This window comes from Delphinus delphis, chromosome 11 (assembly GCF_949987515.2).
Source record: "Delphinus delphis chromosome 11, mDelDel1.2, whole genome shotgun sequence".
NCBI lineage: Eukaryota > Metazoa > Chordata > Mammalia > Artiodactyla > Delphinidae > Delphinus > Delphinus delphis.
Window position 1 is genome coordinate 22,471,586 of NC_082693.1, and position 19,411 is coordinate 22,490,996.

General features: G+C 40.6%; 1 protein-coding gene across 2 annotated transcripts in view; it reads right to left on the bottom strand.

Annotated features, from left to right (window-relative positions):
* TM7SF3 (transmembrane 7 superfamily member 3) overlaps positions 1 to 16,126 on the bottom strand; it is a 37,451-nt gene extending 21,325 nt beyond the window's left edge. For both annotated transcript variants that reach the window (XM_060024486.1, XM_060024485.1), the window contains exons 1-3: positions 15,840 to 16,126; positions 6,090 to 6,244; positions 2,259 to 2,409 (exon numbers count right to left, since the gene is read on the bottom strand). In XM_060024486.1, the coding sequence (XP_059880469.1) occupies positions 2,259 to 2,409; positions 6,090 to 6,244; positions 15,840 to 15,930 (397 nt within the window). In that variant the 5' untranslated portion in view covers positions 15,931 to 16,126. The remainder of the gene's footprint in view (positions 1 to 2,258; positions 2,410 to 6,089; positions 6,245 to 15,839) is intronic.
* Between the last annotated feature and the right edge of the window lie 3,285 nt (positions 16,127 to 19,411).

Below are 19,411 nucleotides of genomic sequence, written 5' to 3' on the forward strand. Positions count from 1 at the left end.
ACTTTTCACATGACTCTTTCAACAGGGAGGAAGATGGTGTCATCCTCATTGCTGGAAGTCTTTGTGTATATATAAAAGAGTAAAAATTTAAAAATCTCAAGAACCCCAAGACCACGTATTAGAATAGCATATGTATAATTAAACAGAAAATAAATTTGGGGTATTTAAGTTACATTAATAATGTGGTTAAAACAGCTCTTCTTTTCTTATTAGAAATCCTATTCATAACCTTTAAGCAAGACAACACTTTAAGAAGTCACTTGACATTAGTTCAATTCCATGCAAAGAACTGTATACAGCAGACTCAAGTGGAGAAGCTAAGAACAAGGTAAACCAATTTAAAGGTTTTTAAGATCTCAACTTCATACACTCATCCAATCATTCCCAGAGCTGGTTCTTAGTTTCCATAAACTGCTGGAACTCTGCAGATTGGAGATACCCAGTGTGCACTGTTTCAATTTCTGTGGAATCTTTCTCAGAATTCTATGCCTTTCTTTCACACTCTCCTTTCCCTACATTTACAAATATTTACCACACCTGAGAAAAGCATGTGCATTGTAACTGACACTCCACTGTTCATAAATTTTCTTGTGCATTGACCCTGAGGGAAGCTTGAAATCTATCATTTTTCAATCAGGTAATTACCCTTTTGCTACATAACACTGTCTTTCTTCAACTCCAATCACTTTTTGGCTTCTACCTCCTTTACTAGTTATTGCAACCTCTCCTTCCCTTTACTACCAAACTTTAAAAGAATGTAAATTTCCTCACCTCACCTTCACTCCTCAATCACTGTAATCTAGTTTTCACCCTCACTGTGCCACTAAAATGACTCTCATTAAAGGCCACCACTGACTCTGGGTTGTGCTATCATATGGACACTTTCAGCACTCTCTTGATCTCTCTGCAAAGTACTATTTACCACTCCTTACTTAACGCAGGATGTCCAGGCTCTCCTCTTACCTTCCTGTCTACTCCTTAGTCTTACAATTATTCTTCAGCAGTTAGCATCCCCCAGAAACAGTCTGGCACGTGAAAGGCACTAGGAAGTTATCTGCTATTATTTTTCCCCCCTAAACCTCTAAGTTCATGCCTGGACAATCTCACTCACTTCCATGGCTTTTACTAACAACTATTCAGTTGGATATCTAACCTCACACCTCCACTCCAGGCCCTTATTTTAAACTGCCTACTATACATTTCCATCCAGATGTCCTATAAGGGTCTCAGATTCAATGTGTCCCAAACTGAAGTCACCATCTACCTCATCCCAACCCCCTGAAACATCCAGCACCACAAAAATCCTATCTCCATGCCTATTTTGCATCACCACCTCCCAGCTGCCCAAATGGGAAGCCCATGCTCCCCACTTTTACAATTCATAACCACTGGTCGTTGTGTCTTGTCAATTCTACCTTCTGAATATCTCAACCCAGCTCCTCCTCTCCAGCGCCCTCTAGGGGCCTTTGTTCGCATCTTCATTTCTCACTATGAGTCCTGAAAGCTGTGCTGTCTTGACTCTGCTATGCCCTCTCCAACCCACTCCTCACACTGCTTCTAGAGTTAACTTTCTAAGAGATTAAATGTATCAGATCATTCCTCTGCTTAAAAACTCGCGATGGGGCTTCCCTGGTGGCGCAGTGGTTGAGAGTCCGCCTGCCGATGCAGGGGACATGGGTTCGTGCCCCGGTCCGGGAAGATTCCACATGCTGCAGAGCGGCTGGGCCCATGAGCCATGGCCTGCGCGTCCGGAGCCTGTGCTCCGCGACGGGAGTGGCCACAACAACAGTGAGAGGCCTGCGTACCGCAAAAAAAAAAAACCAAAAAAAAACAAAAAAAAAAACTCACTATGTTCTTCAGCATAGAGGGCAAACCTCACATTGTACACCAGGCCCTTCACACCCTGGCTCCAGCCACACCCACTGTTCACCATCCTCCAAACACCCCATTCTTCTTCCACGTCTTCCTCGGCCTCCGATAACCAACTAATGTGTGAAGGACCATGCCTTGTCTTTCTGTTACAGCTTCTCCAAGGGCTCCTTAAATGTTTTCCAAATGAATAAATGTGTTCTCCTATTCCCTACCTGGGCTTTCAGTCATCAGGCTAATTCTCTGACTCCCCTGCTGTTAATACCTTTCTGACTCAAGGTATTGTACTTATAATAAACACTTTTAATAGGATTATCGTTTTCCCTAAATTTTCACACACAAGTCCCGCATTCTGGAGAGTAACGGGGAGTCGACAATAGAAAGGTTACCGCTTTCCGAGTAGGAGAGTGGAATGGCCACATTTTGGACAGGCTCAGGGTCTGAAGTCTCCAAGTGCCAAGTGCATATACTCTGCTCTGGTCTAAGAATGAAAACCAGTCCTTTGTCAGTGCCTGTTCCCGAGGCATTGGGAAGGAGAGTCTGCAATAAGGAAAGAAGAGTCATCGTGAATCGGGAGTTGACCAGAGTGCTTACATTTTGGAGTGGGTCTAGTGTGCATGCCCTGCTCCAAAGCTTCTCAAAGCAAAAAGGAATAAAAACAGATCTTCCTTAGATGATTAAAGAATTCTTTTCACCTCTATGTGCAAGTGACCACACACACATGTGAAGGAACTCTTTAAAATATACGTCTTTGATCAGGAATAGCAGATACACAGAAAAATCCCCAAGCTTTTCAATCCTCTCAGTTAGGATCTACTATGTCAAGTACTAAGACCACTGGGTTAAGGACTACTGTGTGAATGACAAAACGAAAACAATTTAGTAATGAGTCTGATGTCCTTTATTCAAGGGAGAACAACCCATGGATTGGAGGAGGACAGTGCCTCACTAGCGGTGGAGTCCTGTTCCCAAGGGATGTGGGGCATGAACCAGTTTTTTAGAGCATTAGAAGGGCATGCTTGGCTAGGTCAGGATTTCCATAAAAGTCGAGAGGGTCCTGTTTTCTAGGCTAAGCTGAGCTGGAAGATTGTGGTCAGTGTAAGGTAGGTTTCCTTGACAGGGGTTCCCTGTAAGTGCAGGCTGACTTAGGTTTAGATTTGTGACGTGGACCAAGCCATTGGGGCAGCCTCCATTTGTGGTCCCGATATACAAATTAACTTGACCACTACCAAGGCAAAAATATAAGCTCTGCCCCCAAAGAGTTCAGTTCTTGGAAAGCTTTTTTAAAAAACTGAGTTGTAATTAACATATTATAAATTACACATGAAGTATACTAACGGTAGGTTTTGGTAAATGTAGGCACCTTTGACACCATCACCACAACCAAGACAGTGAACACACAGATCACCTTCTTTGTGCCCTGTTCTAACCCTTACTCAGACCCCAGCCACTCTCCCATCCCCTGCCCCCATCTGCTGGGAAAGCTTTTTGAATAACAAAGTACTAAGTTAAGAGGTAGGAGATTCAGTGTTTTCTTAAAGCTAAGGAAATAGAAAGAAAAAAGTGCCAGATGGGTTTCAATTTGACAAGCGTAAAAGAGAATGACCCAAATACTAAGTGAGGAACTACAGGGTCAGCAGTTTCAAAGAACTAACTGCTGGGCTTCCCTGGTGGTGCAGTGGTTGAGAGTCCGCCTGCCGATGCAGGGGACACGGCTTCGTGCCCCGGTCCGGGAGGATCCCACATGCCGCGGAGAAGCTGGGCCCGTGAGCCATGGCCGCTGAGCCTGCGCGTCCGGAGCCTGTGCTCCGCAACAGGAGAGGCCACAACAGCGAGAGGCCCGGGTACCGCAAAACAAACAAACAAACAAACAAAACTAACTGCCAAGATGACCCAGAAACTCCAAAGTGCCACACTTCATCAGGAAGTTACAACAGAAAGTTCTCTTCACAGACTCACTTCTAGAGCTATGTGCAGTTCTGGTTATCATCTTCTCAGCAGCATAAATACAGTGAGAACTAAAGGCAGTCCAAGAAAGGAACACGATTATAATTAAGGATAACTAAGATCCTTTCTGCATGAAAACCGAGGCCCAAGATGCTGTTCATCCAGGCCATTTTTGTCACGTTAGTAATGCTGGCCTCCCTTTATCTAACCTCAGTTTCCTCAAATGTAAAAATAGGCATTAGAACTACTTGGTTGAACTGTTATGAGAATTAAATTAACTACGTGGAAAACCAAATGCAAGGGCTCCTAACTAGGAGCCCCAGAGGCCCAGTGAGTTTCCAGAGGTCCTCATGAAATTATACAGATGTAGGCATACATTTTGCCAGGTGGAGAGTCCTGAGATTTCAGCAAATTCCAAGTCTATGGCCCCAGGAGCTTAAGGATCACTGGCCTAGCACACAGTGGGCATGCAATAAATAGAAATGCCTTTTTTCTCCATCCTTTCTCTTCCTTCAAATGTTGTCCTTGCTATGATATTATTAAGAAGGAAATTATCTCTGTGCCATTTTACTATGTATCCTATGTAAGGGCCTGAATAGAAAGTTTCCATTTGAATTTAGTGCCAGAAAAAAACTTCGCTTCCCCTCAAGAACTGGCATGTTTCTTCCTTCTAAGAAAGTTATGAAATTTAACTTGCTTTGATCTCTGCTCTGGTTGCAAAGAACTCAGGCAAAATCAATATATGGGTCATAAAAACAAAACAAAACATATATATATATATATATGGGTCATAGACACTGTTATCTCTTCAATTAACATAACTTACTCCTTCCTCTTTTCCTTGATCAAACCCTTCCATTTCTAGTCTATTAGATCACCACACACAATTTCAAAACCTTCGTGGCAGAGACAGGAAAGCAGGAACAAAAAATACCAAATACTTAGTTTGAAAGATACTGTGACCAATGCCCATAAGATATATAGGAATTGGACTAAGACAGCTCTGTTTAGCAAATACCACAATATTAGAATATATGTGGTAATATAATTACCACAATATGAGAAGGTAGGCTTAGGACACATAAAAACGCAGCACAACTTTATACAGAGTGAAATTCATTTATTTGTCTAGAGGGTCATATAGACTAAATATAAATAGATTTGTAAAAGGTTAACATAAATGGCAGAGCCTGAATAGCTTAAGCTGACCCAGGACATTTGAAAAACTTCCCAGAGCTGAGGTTGAGGTTCAGGGGTGTAGTGATGATCTCTGTAACAGGGTCCTAAATGCTGCTGGAAGCAAAGCACTGCACTGGTTAAAACTGAGTGTTAGGATTCTTTTGTTTCCATGAGACTCCAAAGAATAACGCTGAGCCTACAGGAGTCTTAATAAACTTCAACACTAAATGGCTGAATGACAAAGCAAACCCATTAAAATGTACTCTCAGGTAAAAATCACTGAGGACACACTAGGGTAAGAAAAAGAAAAGGTGGGAAGCATGAGGAAAGCTTAACTGCAGACAGGAGACACTTGGTACAAGCCACCCTCCCCCAAACTCAGGAGCATCACCCCTCTTTAGGTCAGAGGTCACCACTCAGGAAAGGCCTGTGATACTCACCTCTTAAGCCAGTCTAAACCACTAATTTGACAGGACCCAATCTTGATTATTTTTTTAAAAAATTTAAGACATACACTTCTCCACAAATTTATCACCCTTTGTTAAGATGGTATGGGGGCCCCAAATTCTAACCACCTCTTTGAATTACTCATTACTGCGTTCCCCCACGTATACGCACATTGTACGTGTAAATAAACTCTTTTTTTCCCCCTCCTGTTAAAAAAAGAAAAAAAATTTAAGACATAAAGTGGCATCAAATTCTAATGCTCAGGACTTCCCTGGTAGCTCAGTGGTTAAGAATCCGCCTGCCAATGCAGGGGACAAGGGTTCGATCCCTGGTCCAGGAAGATCCCACATGCCACGGAGCAACTAAGCCCATGCACCACAACTATTGAGCCTGTGCTCTAGAGCCTGTGAGCCACAATTACTGACCCACACGCCGCAGCTACTGAAGCCCGTGCGCCTAGAGCCCGTGCTCCACAATAAGAGAAGCCACTGCAATGAGAAGCCCGTGCGCAGCAACGAAGACCCAATGCAGCCAAAAAAAAACCCAACAATGTGTCTTTAAAAAAAAAAAAAACTCTACCGCTCATGCTAAATACAAGACCCCAAAATGTGGAAATGACTTTTATGGAAGTAACTCTTTGTACTTACCTCAGAAAAAGAAACTGTTGTATTCTGATACTGTGAATGTATTTGGAAAATAAGAAAAGTGACATTGCTGGAAATATGACGCAAAATAGCTTCCTCTGGAGAGGGCTTCTTGAGCTCCAAGTATCTAAATCTCCCCACAGAAAATTCAAGAAGACCTACAAGGAGAGAAACGTTTCATTGTAACACTTACATCTCTCACAGCGATTTGTACAAACTGCATACTTAAACACAAATGCATGGCTAATTTAATCCTCAGAAAAACCCGTTGAGATAAATATTATTATTACTGCTCCTATTTCACTGATGAGAACAATGAAGCTCAAAGGGGTGAAGCTGCCCGCCCAGAGTGCCTCAGCTACAAAGGGTGGAACTGAGAACCTAAGGGGAAGAAAGGTATTTCAAAAGATGTGAAAAATAGGCCGTTCAAAGCGCCTGGCTCCCAGAGCCCAGGAAAATCCCCCTTCTGGTAGCAGCAATAACAACTCTATTCAGAACAGAGTCCCTGAATTTAAGGATTAACCACCCTGATGAGTTACTAACAATCGTAAATGCACTGGTACTAAAGATTATTACAACCCAGTGAATTCTGAAGTCAGCCCAGCTAGAGAGACACATCTGGCTTCAATTTTACCCCACCATTTACTAGCTGTGTGATCTCAGGCAAGTTACTTAATTCCCTTACACCTCAATTTCTTCATCTGTCAAATGGGACTGAAGTACTCAGCTTGCAAAGGAAGGTGTCATCATCACAGGCAAAAATGTCTATTGAGTGTCCACACCAGGAACTTCAGGAATCATAGGGCTTCTGGAAGAAGGAGCTTTTCGTTTGTTTGAGGATCAAGTTCAGAGTCCACATAAAAGATAGGCTCTAACAAGTTCTCCAACACCTCACCTAGGCTTTCCCATTTGTCCACTTGCCTCCACTGTCTGCTTGTGTTTCACTCACTCACTGTATCTTATCTCCCGGCTGCTCACCAGTTCTTTCCTTTTCCAACCTAATTCTCAAGGGATCCACTAAATAGGCTGCTTTGACTTCTGTGTGGTTCTGGGTTCCCATCTCACCCCCTGCCCTAGAGTCAGTATGTCTTTGCATAAACAGCAGAGGAGCCTGCAAGCATTACATAAGCAGTCTTGGGGGCTGGAACCTCAAAATAGGAAAAAAAGATTTCAATTTAATAGAGATGAAAAGTAGGTGATGAGGTAAAGATTATATTCACCAGAGTCCCACAGTGGAAGGATCATGTTTTATTTTAGAAGGAAATTTGAGTCAGTGGGAGCTAAAAGAAAACACCCCAGACACTAACTCACTCTTATGTACCGTTTCCTAAGAAGGCTAATTTTTTCAGCACTTTTTGTTGTTCTTGTAGTTAACACAAGTACTCCATTTGGATGATTAAAAAAAAAGACTATCAAGAAAGGCTAACCAAGAAAGCCAAACAGAACATACAAACATTGCTAGAACTAGAATAAAGGTTACTCTCTATAAAATTTCCCCCCCCAAAAAAAAAAAAAAAATTTCCCCAAACTCCATGATGTTATTATATTATCTTCATAACTTTTTAATTGATTATAGAAAAAAAGGTTATTTGTGGTTCTAATTTAATTTCTAAAAATCCTGAGAAAATTTTAATAGTTGTAACAATGACAAATGAAGGTGGTATATTTTCTATTTATGTAACTGGAAAGACATTTCACCTTGTATGTGGAACAAAACTCCAGCCTGAATAGTGGTAAAAATATTAGGAAGTGGCTAACAGAATCTACGGAAGTCTGGAAAACGTGGGGAGCTTTCTGGGGGTTTTTTTGTTTTTAAAGGGGAACAAGGAACATTTTAATATTCCATGTTTTCCCAGCATCAGGATTACTTTATTAGGAAACTAAATTATACATAAAATTAAGTGGAACTCGGTAAATGGCCCTAAAAACTTTTCATGTATTGCAGTTTAACTTTGTTCCCATCCATTCTCCACCTTCCAACTCTTAAAACTATCCACAAATTCCAGTCTAAGAGCAGTCTCAGTTTGTTTTCCTAGGAATTAATTGGATTTCCATCCTTTAACTGTCCAAAGCACTCAGCTCACTTACCGGCCTGCCTTTTCGAGTTACGTTTTCAGTTTTTCTGTTTTTTCAGTCCCTCGCCATCCCATTTTCTCTATTTGACAAATACTTATTTTAGTACTTATGGACTAGTCGCTCTGCCTATTGAATACTGTGACCAGAAATGACATAAGTAAATTCATAAAGGTTATAATCACTTAAATAACACTTAAATTTGCCCTTAAGCCTATCTTAGAAATTTTTGATGATCTTTATATCTGTCTCTCATTACATGGGCCTTGAATCAAAATACTACCCAGAACATTTATAAGCCCTGGAAGAGACTGAAGCTATCAGTTAGTGAAGTGTTGGTTTTCTTAACGTTTCCTTAATGTATCACATAAGGGTGAAGATAAATCACAAATCAGAAATACTTGGAGAACCAAAACTTTCAGTGATTTAAAAGACAGTAAGGAAACACAGGACCACAGAAATTAAAATATACTACTAAACAACTGGTAACTTAACAAAATAAGTAGGGGTAATAAAAGTTGGTATTCCTGGGGATGTATGTTAAGTGCCTTTTCTTTCTTTTTTTTAAAATTTATTTTTATTTTATTTATTGTTGGCTGCATTGGGTCTTTGTTGCTGTGCGCAGGTTTCTCTCTTGTTGCGGAGAGCGAGGGTTACTCTTCGTTATGGTGTGCGGGCTTCTCATTGCAGCGGCTTCTCTTGTTGCAGAGCACGGGCTCTAGGCGCGTGGGCTTCAGTAGTTGTGGCACGCGGGCTCAGTAGTTGTGGCTCACGGGCTCTAGAGTGCAGGCTCAGTAGTTGTGGCACACGGGCTTAGTTGCTCCACGGCATGTGGGATCTTCCCGGACCAGGGCTCAAACCCGTGTCCCCTGCACTGGCGGGCAGATTCTTAACCACTGTGCCACCAGGGAAGCCCTAAGTGCCTTTTCTTTACACATTTCATTGTTTATCAGATTTCTATAGCAATAATGAGGCTTTCTTACCAGAAAGGAAATGCACAATTTGGAAAAAACCTCCTTCCTCATGGCACTCAAAACACAGGTTCTACCTCAACTCTTCATGTGAAATTTATAAAACAGGGACACAATCTAGACAAAATGGTGACACTGTCAACACTCAACAAGTGTCACCTGTTTTGTTTTTCCCTTAAAATGGTAATATTGTTCCAGATCATACATAAGCCATATTTTAAAAGGCAAGAACTGCAGAGAAAGTTAATTCCTCCAGCAAGTACACTGTACAGAAATAATCACTGTTAACAGTTTGGTATACATCTTTCAGGATTTAGGCAGATATCAGCATGAGCATCTCTATGTAGATGGAAAAAGAAAGACACAAATATGTTTGGTATAGCCATTTCATAGATCTTAGATATCTTTCCACATCAACAGATAATTCTAGCTTTATCATTTTAAAAGCTATAAAATATTCCATTCTAGGTAAACATGATTATTCAACCAATCCCTTACTAATGAACATATAGGCTGTTACCATCCAGCATGAATAAGAAATAAAATAGTTCTATTTTGTGAAAGAATACTCTAGAAAAAACATATATATATGTGTGTGTGTACATATATATGCCAAGCAATAAACCTATTTGAGAAGGTTTTTGCTGTGACAGTGTAGCAGATCACCTTTGATTTTAAATAGTTAAAGTAACTAAGAAGTCTTGTTCTCATTAAGAAAATCAGAAATGAAAACAAACAGCTTCTGTGAGAATATAAAATGATCAGGACAAAAACAGTAAGTGACAGTCTCTGTTTCCGACTTCTTCGAGAAAAACACCTGCCATTTCAGAAACAGATTTCCGAAAGCTTCCGAAAGGAAGGTGATGCCTACTAACCCTCTTTCCCCAGTCAAATGCCTGTGACAAGAACCAGAAAAAAGCCAGACAACAAAGGGGAGAGACACTGTATACATTATTTTTAAAAAAACTGGTCACTTGACAAAGTAAGTAGGGCTATTAAAAACAGGTACCTATGGGGTGTATTTTAAATAATGTTTTCTTTTCTTTACACATTTCCTATTTTTCATGTTTTCTGTGGTGCTCATGAGGTGCCCTTCTTAGAAAGGAATTCTAATACAGTGGTCATCCACCTTGGTTGTACGTTACAATTATCTGAAGGTGCTTTTTAAAAGATATTGTTGCCTGGGCCCCTCTCCAACCAGTTAAATCAAAATTCCTGGGATTAGGGTTCAAGTATCAATTACAAAACAAATATTCATTAAAATAACATTCAGGGACTTACCTGGTGGTCCAGTGGGTAAGACTCCGTGCTCCTACTGCAGGGGGCCCCCAGGTTCTATCCCTGGTCAGGGAACTAGATCCCACATGCATGCCGCAACTAAAAGTTTGCATGCCGCAATTAAAAAAAAAAAAAATCCTGCATGCTGCAACTAAGACCAGTCGCAGCCTAAATAAATTAATTAATTAAATTTTTAAAAAAATGCCTACAAAGAAGTGCACAAAGTTTACACTGCCAGATCAAGAAACAGCATTCTAACCTCTTAGAGGTCTCCTGGTGGCCTCTTCCAATCACTACCTCTTCCCCCCTCCCCAGAGGTAACCATGATCCTAACTTTTAACACCACAGCTGGGCTTTTTTCTTTGAAATTTAATTAAATGGAATCATACAGCATGAATTCTTTTGTGTCCAGCTTTTTAAAAATCAACACTTTATTTGTGAGATTCATCCCAGCTGCTATCGTAACTGCTATTCATTCCCTTTCATTGTTGTGTGCTTCATGAAATAAATATACCACAATTTATTTATCTATTCTACTGTTAACAAACATTTGGACTATTTCTAGTTTGTAGTAATTATAAATAACTCCATTCAGACAATTTTTTGTATGCGTCTTTTGGTGCACATGTGCACATTTCTATTGGGTGGAACCTATGAGTAGAATTATCAGGTAACAGGGTATACTTATGCTCAATTTTAGTAGATACTCCTGAACAGTTATCCAACATGGTTTTGCCGATTTAGACCTCTATCAGCTTGTGAGGAAGTATTCCAGTTACACTATACTCTCACCAATACTTGGTAAGAACATTTTGTTTTACCTATTGGTTATTTAAATATCCTCTTTGTGAAAGGGTCTGTTAAGCCTTTTGCCCATTTTAAAAACTGGATTATCTGTCCTTATTGAATTTTAGGAACTCTTTAGTCATCACTGATACAAGTATTCTGTCAGATATGTGTTACAAATATCTTCTCCCACTCTTATAGCTTGTCTTTTCACTCTCGTTACCTTTAGATTAACAGAAGTTTTAATTTTAATGCAGTCCAATTTCTCAAGTTTTTCCTTTATGATTTTAAAGAATTCTTTGCCAACATTTTCCAAGATCAGGAAGATACATTCCCCATGTTAACTTCTAGAACTTTGTTCTACCTTTCACATTTAAGTCTAAAATCAACCTGAAACTGATTTTTATGTATGGTGTGAGGCGGGATGGTCAAGGTTCATTTTCCCATATGAATATCCTGTTGGCATAGCAACCTTTATTGAAAGTAGTTTCCCTACTGCTCAGCGATTCCACCTTTCACATAAGTCAAGTGACATATGTGAGGGTTTATTTCTGGACTCTTAACTGTGTACCATTGGTCTATTTGCCTATCCTAACACCAATATTACACTGTCTTAATTTCTGCCCCAAATTGTACTTCCTCTTCAAGACTGTCTTGAGTATTTTTGGCCCTTTTTCATTTCCATATAAATTTTAGAAAGCAGCTTGTCAATTTCCACAAAAAAAACCCTACTGGGATTTGATTGACATGGCACTGAATGTATTAATTTAGGGAAAAATGATACCTTTATAACAGAATTTTTCTAATCTACGAATTTGAGATATCCCTCTATTTATTTATTTTCTTAATTCATCTCAAGAATGTTGTATAGTCTTCTCTATAGAGATTGTAACATATCCCTTTATAATTATCCCTAAATATTTAATATTTCTTGATGGTATTATAAATTTACTTTTTATTTTCTATTTCAATTTCTAGCTGTCTCTTCACCAACATGCCTTTTTTTCAAGGCTCCAGGTGATTCTAATGTCTAGCCAGGCGTGAGAACTTCTAACACAACGTTTGATGAATCAGGGAAGGAATTTATATTTTTTCCTATTCTTTGTTATCTTTATCTAACTTTTGTGTGAAAATCCTCTGGCAATCCAAGAGCCATTTCACAATTTTTATAGAATACTGTATATTAAACAAACCAGTTATGGTTTGAGTCCTGACTTGCAGGGCCCTGTCATATTTGATGTTCCGGAGCCTCACACGGTGCCAGGTACCTGGTTGGCACACAGTATATGTTTGGTAAATGATAGTTGAATTTTGTGACCTCAGACAAGTAATTATTTCCTATGGGCCTCAGTTCCCTCATGGTAAAATGCAGTTAACTGTGCTGCATACATCACATGGCTGCTGAAAGTATCAAATGGGAAAAAATTTGTAAACTGTCCGATACTACACAATAAAATATCATTATTAGTTTCTATTAGCTTTCCAATGTTTCAGAGGCTCATGTCCTTATCAAAAAAAAAAAAAAAAAATGCAGGCAGTCAGTATGGTCCTCCTACAAATAAACTAGTGGAAAGAAGAGGACTAACAGATATAAAACGCCCAGCACATCCATCATGAACAGCGAGTTGAGAAAGTGACTTCCACAGAGCGACAAGGAAATATACTGAAAGTCAAGACAACTTTAACAGTCTAGCCTGGCAGAAACTGCATTTCATTTCTACTCATAAAAACAGACATGGCAAAGGGAGACACAAATACAAAAATATATCCTGAAGAGGTTAACAGGAACTTAGCTGCGCTTCTAAGTCATCTGGAAAAGGATGCATCAGAAACATTTTTTGAGGGATAATTAGATCTTATGACTTGAGGAGTGGACAGGAATGACAGCACATCAAGGATATTACAGGGCAGGGCTTCCCTGGTGGCGCAGTGGTTAAGAATCCGCCTGCCAATGCAGGGGACACGGGTTCGAGCCCTGGTCCCGGAAGATCCCACATGCCACGGAGCAAGTAAGCCCGTGTGCCACAACTACTGAGCTCGCGCTCTAGAGCCCGCGAGCCACAACTACTGAGCCCACGTGCCACAACTACTGAAGCCTGCACACCTAGAGTTCGTGCTCCGCAACAAGAGAAGACACCACAATGAGAAGCCCACGCACTGCAACGAAGAGTAGCCCCCGTTCACGGCAACTAAAGAAAGCCCGCGTGCAGCAATGAAGACCCAATGCAGCCAAAAATAAATAAATTTAACAAAAAAAAAAGAAGGCTATTACAGGGCAAATGGCTAACACGAGACTGAGCACTTAAGCTGTAGCTCTCCTCTAAAAAGCAGTAGCTCTGCTTTTTCTGGCAAAAATGTTTTTTGCCATCTAACGTACAGCAGGGGACCCTTTTCTATTTTTCATACCCTTCCTCCATTCCTACCCAGAGTCACTCTTTCCTTCCAATAATTCCATTCTAAAAAGAGCTGCCCAATCCCAATATGTTCCTTTTCTTTCTCAATCAGATCCTAAACTTGCAACCTTAAAATTTTCCACCTCTTCCTTTTTACTATTTACTGAAATGTACCTCCACTGTTTCTGCTTTAACTCAACAGAAAAATTCTAGGACAGATTTGTCAACGCTTAGTCTTCATAATTCTTTCAGATGGAATATTAAAAACAAAAACCATTCAGCTACTTGAGCTGGCCAGCATTCAACTGCCCCTCCCAATTTCTCATTGATACTTTCTTATGAATTTTCATTAGCCCTAAAAGGTGAAAGGAAACACAAAAATGCACACACTTTTGAGAGAAAGAGAACACCTGCAACCAACTACACAAGTGGGCTGCTACCTTCCTTAAGCATTATGGATAGCACAAACTGGAGAAGGTTCAAATAGCACTCTGCTCAACTCCAATCACTAGGTAGGTTCCTGTGAGTTACCAGATATGAACCTGAATCAATAATGAAAGGTGTTCAGGGTAGCAGGGAACCGGGACTCCAAGAGAAGGGAAAACTGTTTAGATGTATGGTTCATCTCCTGCTGGTCACAGAAAGCACCATCCTCAGACATTCTAGAACTCGATCTGCCACCTTCAAAGATTCACTTAGCTTCTAAGCCACTACTCAAGGTGTTTAGCTCTTCCTGCTAAAGATGGGTAAATCCTCCTAACTTACAGCAGCTACTCAATTTCGAGTTTGTGTACTCACCAGAATCCTCAAATAGAAATCCAGACATTTTCCAGGAGGATCATGCAAGTCTGGAACTAAGTCTTCCTTAATTTCCACTCTGATCTTTATCTGACAGATGTGGAGAATATCAGCTTTCATTAACCCTCAGCAGTCAAGTTCCCACCTGCTGTCCCTCTCCTGCACACAACAGCAATACTGATGCAAGGTCAGAAGAATAATGTGGTTGAGGAAATAACAGTGCTGTAATCGCAGAAAAGAGGTGAGAAACAGTGTCTGAAAAACATTAGTTTCTCAAATTCCTTCTCTCGTCTGATCATCTGCAAACTCAATCTCTCAGATTCTTCACCTTGGAAGAATGGAAATAGCCATATGAGGGAGGGAGAAGAGACTCTACTTTGAGGAATGAGAATTCAGAGAAGAATTAAGTGTAAAGCACCACACTGAGTAAAACATTCTCACTGGAGGGCAGCTTTGTAGAAGTGGAAGACCATGAAATTGACAGCAAGACACACGGGTTCATCTGCTGTCTGTGCCCCTCTTAGCTGTTTGCTTGTGTAGTGAGCATCGTCTTGGGCCTCAGGTTCATCCTCCACCAGTGAGGACAATAATTATCTAACAGGGTTGTAAGGATTAAATAACACTGCCATGAAAGGCACCTGGTACGTACTGCACGCAGTGAATGTTAGCGCCCTGTTATAAATAAGGCTATTTTTTCTGCAAAACTATAACCGCCCTTTTCAGCTTTGGCCTTAAATTCTAGGCAAAAATTCTAGGATTCAGTTTGCACAAGTGCTTTTCAAAGATAAGCATTCAGAAACAGAATCACATTATTCAGAAAATATTATGTTTCAGAACTACAACTAGTCTCTTAAGCTCAAAACAAAACCAAGAATGTTCTTGACCCCGTGGAAAAGCACATGATTATCAGCTTCACACAATTAACGCTTTTTACAGTTTATATTAACAAACCACCAACTATTGCTAAAATCCATTCACCAAGCACATGACCTACGGTCTAAAGTCCCATTCTGGGTTCACTTTTCCTCTGAAACTCCGTAGAGCATAACCAGTTTGAAAAGCACCTAGATTTTGGAGTACAAAAACCCGCTGCACCTTGGCTGCATCAAGCCTCGCAGTCCAGACGCTCAGACCAGCCACTTGGGAGCAAAGAGGTGTTTTAATGTGTTAAATAAAACCTACAAACATGGCTGCACCCTAAGGGAGAGAATAATGTGTCTGAACAAGAGAGTTTCCTATCTCTTCCCATTCCCCCAACCTAAATTAGGAGGTTGACAGTAAGGCCTCCTTAGCAATGGGACTTGCCTTCTGCAGGAAAGGACCTCGATCCATTCCTGCCGGTTCTGAACTCACCGCCTCCCCCGCTGCGCGGACAGACCCCGGGGTGGACTCTGACCTTGCAAGAAATGCAAGACCAAGTTTGGGTTGCAGCAGTCAGGCGCCCCCGACCTTACCCTCGCTGGAGTTCCCGACGGTCTCGGCTCCGGCGGCCGCCGCCGGTTCCGACGCCAACACAGCCAGGAGCAGCAGCCGAAGGAGCTCCATTGCTGCCCCAGCCGGGCGCCGCCACCTAGCCCGCGCTATCCCGGGGCGCCCGCGTCCGGCGCCATCGCTCGCCAGGTGCACGCGCAGCACACCTGCCAGCCCCGCGGAGCCCGCGCGCCCCCCGCCCCGGCAGAGGGCTCCAGTTCCTGCAATCAGCACCGCTGCGCGGCCCCACGCCTCCTCCAGCCCCTCACGTCACGGCGTCGGCGCCCCCCGGGGCGAGGGCGGGGACGGGAGCGGAGGGGCGTGCCCGGGCGACGCTCGCCTCCTCCCGGCCGGCGACGCTGCGGGCACCCTTGCGCCGGGGGCTGCGGCGCCCCCAGGAAGTTCTGGGTTGTAACCTGTACTTCTCACTTTGGTATCTTTCGCACTTACGAAAACTACCGTTCGAGTGAAAAATAACCCTTTCTGTTGCGGCCTAACGTCTCCAGGCTCCAGTTTCCCGCGTTTCCTTTGCAAACGGAAAAAAACAGGAATCTGGTGCTCAAAACGGTAAGAGTTGATCGTTTCTCCCTGTCGCAATTGCCTTAGCTCCTCAGGGATATGTTGGTATGAAAATACGGGGGCAGTGCTGTTTCTGTGGTGGTTATTGCGCTGGTGATGAGCGCCACAATTAAAAATGTTTCGTTTTCTCTAAGTGAAATTATCCTCGAAGACTCAAGACCTTCATCTGAACTTCCTCTCTCAAATTTTATACGTGAGGGCTGTTTAAAGGACCGTAGTCCATGTGACAGATGGCTCGTGAGACGATTGTGGAATTAGATTTATAGACTCAAATTTATTTGGGGAAGATTGCCCTGCTTTATTTTTCCTGTTCTTTAACTTTTTCAGTTATCTATTTTAATAAGCAACTATGTTGAAAATTCCATATGTGGTTAACCCACTACTAAACTAAAAACCTATAGCAATCACCATAATGTTAATAGGCACAACTCTTTTACTGTCCTTCCTCTGCCTGGTCTAAATGTTCACACCTGCGGTAGTACTATTTATTCCTATGGTGTTTATTCACTGTCCTACATACCCTCTTTCCAGTAACTCTCAATAGATGAAACCCCGGGACGATGATAGCAGCGATTATAAGGGTAGCATTTGGACCCGTGGATGTATTATTCAGTAAATTGTGTCTGATAACTGATTAGCTGCACTGTACTGGGGAGAGAGGATTACAACTCTATCTCACATTGTCACAATGAAATCCCAAAGTAATAAATAAAATTAAAATCTTAAAAGAGCTAGAAGAAATACACGTTTAAAAAAAAAAGTTGATCGCAGAATGATGGAACTGTCTTTTTTTTTTTTTCTTTTAAGAGTTTATTTGAGCAAAAATCTATTGGAATCTGGCAGTGCCAAACAAGAAGTGATCAGAATTATTCAGTGGAGGAACTTTCTAAGCAAAAAAGCAAAGGAGGAAACCATAAAGGAAAAGATTGGTAGATTTGGCTACTTAAAAATTTTAATTTTATTAAAGTCAATAAACACCATAAACAATAAACCATATGAAAAGTCAAGTTGATGACCAAAAGTAAAAGTTAGCAAACGACATGAATAGGGAATTAAAAAAACAAAAAAATAGAAGAAAAGAAACACAAATGGCCAGTAAACTCATGAAAAAATGTTCAAATTCACTAGTAACACACAAAATCAAATTAAGAAACTAAGCTGTAAATATTTTAAAAGAACAAGAACTTCGAGTGTGGATGAAAGAGCTGAGAAGACATTGTAAGATCTAACTAGTGAGAGTGTAATTTCATACAACTTTTTATGGCATGAGCTGTATCAGAAATCTTAAAAATACTCAGCTTTGGTGTGATAATTACACTTTTGGATTTAAGTATGAAATATGTATAAAAATTATATATATATATATTAGTGCACAAAACTGTTCAAGATGTTATTTACAATAGCAAAAAAACTAAAACAACCTAAATGCCCAACAATAAGTTAATTAAATAACCTGTAACATAGCCATATAATAGAATACCTTGTAGCCCTTCAAAAATCATTTTTTAAAAGGCAACTGATTGATCAGGAAGTGTTTATGAAAAGGCAAGTTAAAAAGCAATATATATATATGTATGTATATAGTATAAGCTTTATTTTGTTTTCTTTTTAATATGCATTCATGTTTATATGCATAGAAAGGTTGAAAGAACATTATCAAAATGTTTAAAAGAGTTTATCTCCAGGTGATTGGATTAAGAATGATTTTCTCTGCACATTTCTGCTCTTTGTAAAATTTCTACATTGAATGTGTATGGCTTTTGAATAAGAAAATAAAAATTTTTTAAAGATATACTTCTAAAGGTTTTCTGGTAAAAGCATTCAGGATAACAGTCCATCTTCCTGAGTATGACACATAATGTTTTTCATGATGTAGCGCCTGTCCAGCTCTCCAGGTTCTTGCTGCAACTCAACTCCTCTATGCTGGCCATGCTGAATTAATTTCACTTCCCTGAACTAACCCCATTCCCTCTCTTCCACACTTTAGCATTGCAGTTCCCTGTGCCTGCAGTGGACAGCTGATGACAGATGTGTCAGTAAGCAGCAGAGGGCCTCATTACCTTGGCTTCAAAATACTGTAACAGCTTGGGAAGAATATTGGCTGGGGTTCCTTGCTCATGTCAGAGTTCCACTGGCAACCTGTGAAGCAAATGGGCCCAGCAGCTTTGCAGATGAGTTTTTATTCCTAAGAATTGAAAGGAAACACAAAAACTGACAAGATTCCCAAATCCAAGATATAGATAACTAGAGCCTTAAGGACTGCTTCAAGTCTAGAAAAAGAAGGCAGGCAACCTATCCTAGATTTTTGACAAAGCCCAAGACACCGTGGATGGAGATGGGAATAGAGCTCCAGGGGAAAGGCAGGAAAGGTGCTCTGTGAAGCTTGCCCATGTATTCTATCTCATTCTAACCTCACCTTTGCTCTGGTTTTTTTTTTTTTGGAATTTTAGAATTTTATTTATTTTTTTTATACAGCAGGTTCTTATTAGTTATCCATTTTATTGCTCTGTATTTTTTAACACTTGTTCTTCCTGTGGGTTACATTCTTTGGACTGTGTTCATTAAATTAAATTCAATAAATGTTTATTTAGTAACATATGGAAATGATTATGCTAGGAAATTCATTCATTTAGTCCATAAATATGCATTCAGAGTCTTCTAAGTGTCAGGCTAAATGCTAGGTGCTAGGCATTGGAAATATGGAAACAATTAAAATATGTTTCCTGCCCACAAGTAGCTCATGGTGGTGAGTGAATTAGAGTCATGTATGGATAATTAAACCTCAATGTGTTAAATGGAATAACAAGTACAAGGAACAATTCTGAAGATTGGGAGCAACTAACTTACTCCAGGGTTTCAGGAAAGGTTTTATCAAGAAAGAAATGTTTAAACTGAGGTTTAAAGCTGAGTGGATGATCAACAGGGGAACAAAATCGAGGTAGGGATGGAAGTGTGGGCTTTTCATACAAGGAAGAGA